Genomic DNA, 11,357 nt, shown 5'->3' on the forward strand with positions numbered 1-11,357 from the left:
GATATTGTGGTGGGGGTGCAAGGAGGGAGGGGTGGCTGGATCTGGGTGGGCGCGCTCTGACACCCCCCCCCATTCCTCGGGGGTCAAGTTTCAGCGGCACTCCGCCCCCAGGGAAGGTGTGAAAGACACGTGTCCCCATTGTGAAGGGCCTGTCAGCCTGGACAAAGCAGCCGCCCCCTCCCTCCCGCCCTCATCGGCCCAGCCCGGGGTCAGCTCCAGGGGGCCGGCTGGGTGTCGAGGTCACTATAGGCCTGAGCTTTCGTGTCACCGGGGAGGGTACCCTTGGAGACTCTGCAGAAAGCCACATGATACTTAAAAGATGGGGTTTGAGAATAACACCCCCCCCCCCCCGCCCCGGCACACACACTGAAAATTTTACAGTCACCTTCATCACCCCACAAGGGGGGGGGGAGTACGAACGGATGAGCATGTCTCCCAATAGGCGTAGTAAGCTCGGCGACACCCACCCCCCCATCAATCACCAACACAAGTGAATCACAGTGTAGAGCCCAGTCGGTTTTAGTGGTTTTCTTTAATCCTGTTCTGCACTTCTTCCTTATTTACTACACGGGATATTATAAAGAATAAATAGCAGATACTCTTAATTTACAATGATTAGTCATTCCATTTGTTCTCTATATTTACAATAACTGTAAAATAACATTGAACTCTATAACTTCTTCGAGGTCTAAGGAAAATCAAAACACTTTCCGAAGAATGGAAAATAGCTTTTTTTTAAAAAAAAAGTCCTTCTACAAAAGTTCCCCCTCTCTTTGTACTTTTAAGAAAAAATAACTTTTCCCCCCTGCTTCGCCATGCGAAGGGTACTGGGATATAAATAGCAGGTTAACATTATTACCAACAACCAGAATAAGTCTCTCTTTTCTCTGCTCTTTTTTCCTTTTGCTTGCCTTTTTAAAATACAGTAGAAGCCGGGTAACTTTTGACGTATAATACTGACCTTTTAATAAGTAAATTAAAACTGGGACCGTATATACACACACATATACATTCCTACACAGTTAAACAGTGCATTACAGGAACCAGAAAGCCAGGTCTCTGTAGCCAAGAAGAAAAAAAGTTCATTGAAAACCCTCGCTAGAGGGTGGTGAAACTGGTTGGAGGTGGTGGGGGTAGGGGGGGCGTTGGTGGGGATCCATCAAGTGTCTGGGCGCGGGCAGGGGGCCCCCCCGAGTTCTAGCAGGAACACTTACACTCGGAAATGATGGGGTACTGGATGGGAATCCAGCCGCAGCGCTGACCCCCGCGCCGCTGACAGCGCCACCGCAGCACCGTGAGGTGCACAGACTTGGATGGCTTACACACCATGCCCTCGGGCACAGAGCAGGAGCGCTTGCTGAAGCAGCTGCCCACCTTCACGTAGCGTGGCCAAAAGCGGCTGCCTAGGTCATTCCACGCGTACAGCACCGGGCAGAAGGTCTGTGACCACAGCCACATCTGTAACTTCCTCCTCAGCTTCTTGCTCAGGCGCTGTTTCTTGCCTTGGGCCAAGCCCTCGGAGAACTCCAGCCCTTTGATCTCGCTCGGCATGGCCCCCGACGGCCGCTGCCGCAGCAGCTGGTCCAGCTCCGCCAGGTCCTCGGCACCTCCAGCCGGTCCCCCGCCCCCTCCGGGTCGGTCCTCAGGGGGCGAAGTAGCCATAAAGCCCGGGTCGTAGTGGCCCCCGAGCAGCGAGCGCAGCAGCGTCTCGTTCAGATCCTTCTCCTTAGGGTCAAAGATAGGGTCTGGATGTTCGATGAGGTCCACCAGGGGCAGGTTGTCGCTGGGTGCTGGGCGGATGTGTAGATAGTGCTGGCCGCCGGCTGGTGCTGCCCGCAGCCCCAGGACCACCACCAGGGCGTAGAGGGTGACCCCCAGGCTGGGGCAGCGCTCCATGCCTCCCGCGCGCGCCCCGGGGCTGCCTCTTCGTCCCGCGTCCCCGGAGGAGAGCACGCCGAGTCCGCGGCGCTGCCGTGCTCCCCGGTCCCTCCGGAGGTGGCTCACCCGAGGCTGAGCAGGCGCAGGGCAGGCAGCATGAGCCGCGAGGAGAGCCGTTCGCGCAGCGCCGGCTCCCGCCGCGGCGCAGAAGACGCGCACGAGTTGGTCGCAATTCCCCCCCGCCGCTCTACTTGGGAAGGCGGCCGCGGTCGGGCATCCGAGATTACTCCAGCGCGACCGTGGGGCGCTGGGGGCGCCGGCTCCTCGCTGTTCTCCCGGGCTGCCGGCGGCGCAGGGCGCGTGGACGAGCCTTTTCCCTCCTCCTCCTCCGGTCGCTCGGCGTCTTGTTTCTCTGTGCGGAGCCTCCGGTAGAGCGGGTCCTGGGCCACTTCTCTCTGCCTGCTCCGGGCAGCGCAGCCGGCTCTGCCCGGCGGACTCCAGCGGCGGTGGCGGCGGTGGCGGCGGCGGCGTCCGCGCACGTTGGCACCGGTTTGTCTGTCTCGCAGGGTCCAAGCCTTTAAATTTCCTGCACTTTCAGCTCCATCACCATGGAAACCACTGACTCTCTCTCCGCGTTGCCCCCTCCCCCTTCTTCCCCCCAAACAACAACCCCACCCCCAACTCCTCCACCCGCGAGGAGCCGGAGACGCACGGGCTCGGGGGGAAAGCGACTGCACTGGTCGCCGCGGCGGCGGCGGCGGCGGCGGCTCCGGCAGCGCCCAGGACTGTGCCCCGCCGGACCCAGATGCCCCGGGAAGCCGACAGTCAGGCTGCCCGCCGGAGCTCACAGGCGGCGGCGGCGCGGCAGCGGCGGTGGCGGCGGCGGCGGTGGCGCTTGGCAGGTCTCCGCGCAATTTTCTCTCCCCCCCCCAACCCCCGCCCCGGTTCTCCTCCTCCTACAAAATGCACCGCCCCCCTCCTTTCTCCTGGAGCAATGCAATGGGGCTCTAGGCGCCCCGCCAGGGCCAGTCCCGGGGAAAGCTCGTGGCGGCGCTGGAGCCAGGCTGGAGGGTGCAGGGCTGGAGTTGAGGGGTGTGGGGTTGTCGAGGTGGGGCTGGGGGACTCTCACTAGCTGAGTGATTTGTACCGGGAGGGGAGCAGCAGGGAGATGCCGGGGGCCCGGTTTCCAGTGCAGTTCCTAGCAAGAAATTTCTCCATGTGCATGGAGCATTTTCCCGGGTGCGTGTCTTTTTTACACTCTCTCTCTCTCTCTCTCTCTCTCTCTCTCTCTCTCTCTCTCTCTCTCTCTCTCTCTCTCTCTCGGGCTTGGGGTAAGTCCCCTCCCCCCAACACACACACACACACACACACACACACACACACACACACACACACACACACACACACACACCAAGAGCCGCAGCGTTGCGCAGCGTGATGTAATTTCTAGGTAGCACCCCTTCTCTGCCCCTCAGATCCACGAAGCGGGGAGTCGGGGGTCTTCTCACCCTCCTCCTTCGCCTAGTCCTACCGGGTGAGTGGCGGGGAGATAGAGGTACATCCTCCTAGCCTGTGGCTCTCCTAATCTTCGCTGCTTGGTACAACTAGCTCTCACCTCCCTGGGGGCGGCGCGCCCTCTGCTGGCCCTTTGTGATCCCTGCATTTAGTTCTGGCTGGTGTGTGTGTGTGTGTGTGTGTGTGCGCATCTGTGCCATATTTACACACTGACAGGCACTTTATGCTTTTGAATGCTTTCTCATAGATCTCCAGACTTAGTGTAAACAAAGATCCTGAGATTTTCCTCCAAGGTACTTCGATTTCACAAGTACACAGGTTTGCATCATCTGGCTGGGGCAAACAGCCTCAGTGGGCAGAGAGTGGTGACTAGAAAAGGAAATGTATACTAGAAATAAGGTACCCTAGTTCTGGATGCTGTCCACTCTGGCACATCTATGTAGACCTTGGGTAAGTCGCTTGGGTGGCACTCTAAACTTTAGTTTTTGGATTAGTGACCTAAGTTCCCCCCCCCCCCCAACCATCTTATAGTTCTAACAACTGAGTTAGGTCACTAATCCAAATTCAGCCCAGCAAAGGGACACTGCTTATTGAAAAGAAGGAATAAACCCTTTGATGAGAAATGGGAACTGTTTTCCTTTGGAGGAAGAGCTGGGTCAAGACCGAGCTCAGAGTCCTTTATGATGGTGACGTGATCCCATCTGGATAGGGGTGGAGGAGAGATATCTGGAGTGAATGTCCTGGAATTCACCAGGAGTGGGAGTTAGGCATTCCCAGTGTCACAGCCTCAAACACACTAGAAGGTCTAGTGTGTTTGGTCAAACAAAACTAGAAGGTCAAACAAAACTAGAAGGTCTAGTTTTCCTTCTAGTCCCCTAAGGGGGGAAAGCACTGCATTGTATGACTTTTCTGCAAGACCTCAGCCATAGAGAGAGATGCCCAGTTTCAGGTGTGAACACTTCCCACAGCTGTAATGACTAGACAAGTAGAATTAGACTCTCTGGGTTCTGTCTATAACAAGGTCTTGCTTTGGTCACCACTGGAGAAAAAAGTGACCTACTGGGATCAGTGTGGTCCCTGCATATGGGAGGCTGGGGAGAGGGGATTATGAGTTCAAGGCCAGCCTGAGTTGCACAGTGAGTTCTAGGACACCCTCAAGAACAAATAGGAACAATTTAGGAACAATCATTGTTTTTTAAAAATTGGTCTAGGTCTTAGGGTTAGAGAGGTGACTCAGTGGTAAAGGGCACCGACTGTTTCGCAGAGGACCAGGGTTCTTTTCCCAGCATGGTGGCTCACAGCCATCCTTAACTCCAGTTCTAGGACATCTGATGGCCTTTTCTGACCTCTGTGGGCACCAAGCATGCAAGTGTTACACAGACTTGTATGCAGGCAAAAGCCTCACACATAAAATAAAATCAATAAATCTAATTTTAAAAATTAAAAAAGTAGTCTGGTTTGCACATAATCTGAGACGGTCTCCCAGACTTTGCTTTTTGATATGTTTTATGGTGGTTTGGCATTCGTTTGCTGTCTCATGAAGATTAAATGTTCCAGAGCAATTTTGTCACTGCTGAGAATCAACTAAGAGAAAAAAATTTTTTTCCTGGTAAAGACTTGAGGAGATAAACTCCAGCCCAGCTCTCCCGAGACAGGGTTAAGTTCTAGCTATTGCTCACTTACTGTGCGATGTTTTTTCTTTCGTTTTTCCTTCAAATCACCTGTGGGTTTTTCTTTTAATTGTCAAATTTATTACTATTTTAAATTTATTACTATTTTATTGTATGTGTATGAGAGTTTTGCCTGCATGCATATCTGTTTACCACATGTGCCTATAGAGGCCATGTGCCCCTGGAACATGAGGCACAGACAGTTGTGAGCCACCATCATCATCCAGATGAGTCCTGGGAGTTGAACCCAGGACCTCTGGAAGAGTAGCTAAAGCTCCTAACCACTCAGCCGTCTAGCTCTCCAGCCCCTGATCACCTGTTTTTGTTTAAAAGCCAACCTAGAGCCTTCTGCCCTTTATGTAGGCTGGATAGATCCGACTGAACAGCATAGGAAGAATGGGAACCCATGCATACTTGATGATGGCTCAGTGACTTATTCATGGAGATCAGAGGGAAACGCATGTCTCCATGCGAGTGTTAGACAGTGCAGAGCTGACCCCACCCTGCAGCCAAGCCTTCTGCAGTCCCCAGAGGGGAGAGATGACAAGCATAGGAAGGAAGTACTCAAAGGACATTGGAACAATCCGTAGATCACTATAAAGCTGTCAAAATTGGTTTCCTTAAGCTGTGCTCCCTTTTGATACACTTAACACTTTCTGCTGGTCTTTAAGTGTTGTCTGGAATTTTAGGATACACTGTGACAAACTAAAAGAGTATTAGAGCTATTATTATACATACACAGTATTGGGTTCTCAAATTATTGGGTTCTCGAACCACAAGCCGAGTTGGGAAATGCCACATTTGGGGAGGCTACAGCCCCACTCCACTCTACAATGGGGAGCAGCCTCATATATTCAGGTACCAAGGAACACTGGGTTATTGCTCTGAGAGACTAGACTGAGCAATATCTTAATGATAGAATGGAAATTTAGCTAATCTTTTTTTTTTTTTTTTTTTTTTTTTGGTTTTTCGAGACAGGGTTTCTCTGTGTAGCCCTGGCTGTCCTGGAACTCACTCTGTAGACCAGGCTGGCCTCGAACTCAGAAATCCACCTGCCTCTGCCTCCCAAGTGCTGGGATTAAAAGCGTGCGCCACCACGCATGGCTCAAATTTAGCCAATTTATCTTGATGTAGGATAGTGGTGTATCCATCTGATGAGGGAGAGGAGGATGCTTCAGACATAGGATGTGAGTTTGAAAGAAAAAAGAAGCACACTAGATGAGGGATAGCCAAAGGACCTTGGGGCATGCTGAATGGAGGAAGAGCTACATCTCTGGTGGTTCAACACAAAAAGATAACTTCTGTACTGAGTGGAGTGAGGTTGGAGTCCTGGCCCTGCCACTCATCAGCAATGTGACCTTTACACCAGCCAGCTTCTTTCTCATCTGTGACGTGAGGATACTGCACACCTGATGGAATGGTAGCATCTAAAGAGGGCAAAGGATCTCTCATCAAGCATGGCGCTTAGGGTTGGGCATGCACCGAGTGGTATTTTGTTTGGAGAGCTCTGATGCCCTCAGTTGGCCAGCTACCTCTAGTTGGAGCAAGAGAGGGCTGAAGGTATGGGAGGGCTGATGGAAGTTAATGCCAGCACCTGGCTCTGAGTGTGTATGGTTGAGCTGTCCCTTCGGAACTGTCAGCCTTCAGGAGTAAAGTCATTAGAAGTTCTTGGGCTATTCCATAGGTGGGATGTGTACGCAGGGGTTGTGGTCCTTACTAGCTTTTATAGGAAGTTCAATCATCAGTTACAATGTGGGTCAGCCTTGGCAGTCCCCATGGCAGGTGTATGTCCCACAAAATATTCCTGGCACAGAACTGAAAGATTCTTTCGAACAATTGCTTGAGCAGGTCCATGTTCCAGCAAGAGGAGCCTGGAGGGATTCTATGAATATACTTTTAAAATTTTTCATTTGGTCTTGAAAGAGAAGGCCTGAGGCGGGTGTGGAACACCCCGCTCAGTGGACATAGGATGTCTGAAAATCTGCTGTGTGACCTTCAGTGAATCTCTTTACTTCTCTCGGGGACTCTTTGATACCAAAAAGTCAGAGGGCTACGAGATGCCATAAGGAGAAGGCATGAGAAGAGCCATCTTTTATGGCTGGCACCATCCTAGGCATAGGACAATCACCACTTTTAGATGCTGCCCCACTAAGTGTAACATCTGGCAATTTAAAAAGAGAAGAAGTTAGAGGGCTAAGATGCTTGTCATTTTCTGTCATTGACTGGAGGAAATGAAGGTAGGGATATCACAACCCATCCCTTTCTGTCCAAGCCCATGGAGTGGTGTGTTCCTGTGGTTTCCTAGGAACTGGGGCAGGCCTGGCCACATCACTGCCCCCCTGCACCCAGTGAAGGCCGAGAGACCCAGCTTAATGTCACAATACATTATAGTCGTGTATGTCCAATGGCAGATGGGAGTCTGGTTAGAGAAGTTAAGTTGCAAACCAGGAGAAAGTAGGAGAGGAGAAAAGGAGGAGAAAAACTTTGAAACCTGGGCTGGGCTGAAAAAGCGGCGGGCAAATGCGTTTGGGACACGCTTCCCAAAATAGAGAACATGTTTAAGACCAAAGGAGGAGAGGAACATTGACTGGCTCGCTCCAGCCCGACAGCCCCTTGGCTCCCTCAGTCAGCGGCCCCCTCCTCATCTGGCTCCACACTGGTGAAGGGGAGCCGTCTCTGGAGCCCGGTGGCTCATTCATCTCCTGATAAACTGTTTATCTGAGTTTTAACGAGGGCGCCTCTCTCCACCCTGGAGACAGGAGCCTCTGCATGTTTAGCCTCCCCTGATGTGGGGGGCCTGGGGGTGGGTGGGGATGATGCCGGCAGACATCTCTCCCTTTGCTTGCTGCCTCTGTGCTTCGAGTTGGCTCTCCTGGGTGGGCAGGCTTGGCCTCTGGCTTCTTAAACTGATGTCTGGAGGCAGGAGAAACTCACCCGCAACCCCTGTCACACACTTTTAGAAACAAGTACTATTTATTTCCGAGTTCTGGATTTTTTTTTTTTAAATCACACGTAACCTAGTATTTCAAAAGGAAAATGGATATAATGCTACAGTCTTATTGCTAGGCTCGCAAGTAGTCTGCGAACGGCAACTGTTACCAAATTAATATAGACTTAAAACCTCCAAATGCCCTTGGACTTACTTTCCACTCCCCAACGAAGACCCTTGTGGATTTGCACAGGTACCTACTCCTGTAGACACATTTATTGGAGGGCGACAGAATGTCTCACTTCATACAGCAGTCACAAGTACAATCATGCTTGAGCAAATGCCTGTACCACGTGCATGCACACTCAGCACAGCACTAGCCAGGAACCCTTGCTACACACACACACACACACACACACACACACACACACACACACACACACACATACACACACACACACACACACACACACACACACACACATGGATGACTGCACACTGCTGTCCTGCTGCCCTCTCTCCCTACCTCAGCTCTTCAGGCTTCTAAAAGCAGCTCCTGGCAGCAAGCTGCCCCAGAAGGTCCCACACATCTTCTCACAACAGACACACAGATACCTACCTACCTCAACCTGGGCTCACCCCCCCACCCCCCACCCCCCCACCCCCCTACCCCCACCCCCCCACCCCCCCAGCCCCCCCCTACCCCCCAGTCCTCTCCTCCCGTTTCCTGGGATGAATGTTTATTGTGTTAATGTCTACTCTTCCTTATCCTCCCAAACCCAAGATAACAAGGAGACGGGGAGCTCAATAGACTGAGACATAAGCTGGAAACTGACCTCATTTCGGGTAGGTGTAGTGATTCCCAGGTCCCAGCTACGAAACCCACCCAACCCTGCATTTTTTTGCCTTGGACCAGTCCACCTCATTTTGATGCTTGGCCATCTAGATCCCGGGCCACATTGGAGCAGGAACCCTGTGACCACTCATTGTCCCTCACCCATCTGTTCACCCGGCAGGCGACCCTTTGTGGGTGCTTTGCTCGATGAAGAACAAGAGTTCTGACGAGTTCAGAGGTTTTTGGGAGAGAATGGAAAAGTAAGCAGAGGACTATAACCCACATGTCAATGCCACGATGACGTATGTCAGTATGTAGGGGTCCAAAAGGGATCCCCAAGAAAATTCAGTGCTCAAGAAGAGAGAGCTGAAAGGTCATTAGGTCATTAGACCACAAACCAGAGGAGTGAGGACTGCTCCTTGGGCTTGGTGACATTTGGCCTATGGAGAAAGGGATAAAATCTGCCTGAAATGTGGAAGATGAGTGATGTTTGGGAACTAGATGCTAGAAGACAAGGAGGTTCTAAATACATTAAAAAAAAAAAACCCCAAAGCAACAAACAAAGAGACACAACAAGCAAATCTCAAAAGCCCTACAGCATGGTGATATTAGGTTTTCAAGACTAGAGGGAGGCTCAGAGAAGGGTTCAGTCAGGAGAATGCTTGTTGCACAAATGTGGAGACCTGCAACAGGGTCCGTAGCATCCTTGCAAAAGCCATGGACAGGGTCATGCATGTGTAGCTCCAGCCCTGGGGTCCAGTGAATGGATACTGGCAGATTTCTAGAGCTCACTGGCTGAATCCGTGAGTACCAAGTTCAGTGAGAGACCTTGTCTCAAAGGACTGGTGGAGAACCATTAAGGAAGACACTTGATGTTAACCTTCGGTATCCACAAGCACAGGCACATATGTGTACACACATATGTGTACACACATGTGCACACACACATAAACACATAAAGCCCACGCTGCACACAGCACACATGAAAGCAAAAAGGCTTCAAAGCTTCACTCTTAAGTTACATCAAGATGGAGGTCCAGAGCCTCGGACCCAGAGCCCCTGCTTTAAGTCTCTGTGGAGGGATCGCTTTGTGAGCAAGGAGGAACTTCCAGGCGATTCCTAAAGACAGAGTGGTAAGTGTATTTTTAACTGATGATGGCTTCACTTAAAGTACAGAGTTAAGTGTGTGGGTCAGGGAAAGAGTGAGCCTCACTTTGTAACTTTACAGTGCCTTTAAGTAAGTCTCCTCTAAAAATAAAAGAGAGAGAGAGCCATCAATGTTTTTGTACTCCAGGAGAAAACCAATACAAGATTTACATCAGTGAATTTAGAAGAAATAACCTCCCCCAGAGTAACTACCGAGCATTAATAAAGCTGGAGATGGCGTTGAAAAGATTTCTGAAGCCAGTGTGCTTTGTTTCCGGTTTGGTTAAATGGTTCATTGCTCAAGCTCAGTGGAAACGTGAGGGCCAGGCACATTTGACGAGGCTCTGAGCACAGGGGGTGCGTACGTGTGTGCGTGTGTATGAATATGTGACAGACGCTGTTTCATGATGCTTTAATCTCCTGTCTCAGACTTCTACAGAGCAACGAGACTGCTTTCAACATAAAAATGATCCCCGAGTCAAAGCCCACCATCAGGTTGAGAAACAAAGCAAAACAAAACGGAAAAGGCAGCCTGAGCCAATCTCATGCTTGGTCAACAACTAACTCTTCAGTCTGGAATGGGTTTGAGGGGAAAGTTGGAGACTGGAAATAAATGACCTAAAATCAGTGGTCTGAAGGACAGGGCCATCAAAGGAACACAAAAGATACTTATTCTTTCTGTTTCAGGTCTGGGAAACTAGAACTCAATGTTAATACAGATGACATCTAATAACCTGTCTGGCAGTCAGGGTCTTCTGGAAATCTCCCTGGAGCTTCTGGAGGGGAAGGAGGGATTACTGCCATCTCCCCATTTTGTAGGTAGAGACATTGAGGAACCAAGAGATAAGAGAGCTTCTTAAAGCCACAGTCAAGATTCCAGGATCACTGTAAGGAGAGTGGGGTGGGAGTAGGGGCTTTTAGCTCAGAACTGTGACCTGCATGGGGTCTGGGATTTTTCATGCATCTGCCTTCTGGCTTTGAATCATATTTGGCTTTAGGGGTCATCGGTACCTGTGGGCCCAGAGATTTCCATACACAGTAACATGTGGAAACTGGTCAAGTACAACAGAAGGCCCATGTCGTTTCTCTCAACAGTGTCCCCACCTCCTGTTTTGGAATTCAAGTACAAGAAAGTAGAAACTCTTGATTTTCTGTTGAGCTTAAGAAATTTTGTCTCTAAACCCCATATCTCCTATAATATTTTGTCCCCTTTCTGTTTTAACCCCATGTGGGGGTTGAGTATGGCTAACCCAGGGAGTTGCACTATTCAGAGATGTGGCCTTGTTGGAATAGGTGTGCTATGATGGGCATGGGCTTTAAGACCCTCATCCTAGCTGCCTGGAAGCCATTCTTCTCCTAGCAGCCTTCAGATGAAGATGTAGAA

General features: G+C 50.9%; 1 protein-coding gene across 1 annotated transcript; it reads right to left on the minus strand.

The window, feature by feature from the left end:
• Positions 1-513: 513 nt before the first annotated feature.
• Nog (noggin) lies at positions 514-2,435 on the minus strand. Its single transcript, NM_008711.2, has one exon. The coding sequence runs from the start codon at positions 1,894-1,896 to the stop codon at positions 1,198-1,200; it is 699 nt and encodes a 232-aa protein (NP_032737.1). The 5' UTR covers positions 1,897-2,435; the 3' UTR covers positions 514-1,197.
• Between the last annotated feature and the right edge of the window lie 8,922 nt (positions 2,436-11,357).

This window comes from Mus musculus, chromosome 11, assembly GCF_000001635.26.
Source record: "Mus musculus strain C57BL/6J chromosome 11, GRCm38.p6 C57BL/6J".
NCBI classification, from domain to species: Eukaryota; Metazoa; Chordata; class Mammalia; order Rodentia; family Muridae; genus Mus; species Mus musculus.

Bases quoted from the DNA above. Each gene is read 5' to 3' on its own strand.
- Nog (NM_008711.2), bottom strand. From the start codon at position 1,896: ATGGAGCGCTGCCCCAGCCTGGGGGTCACCCTCTACGCCCTGGTGGTG.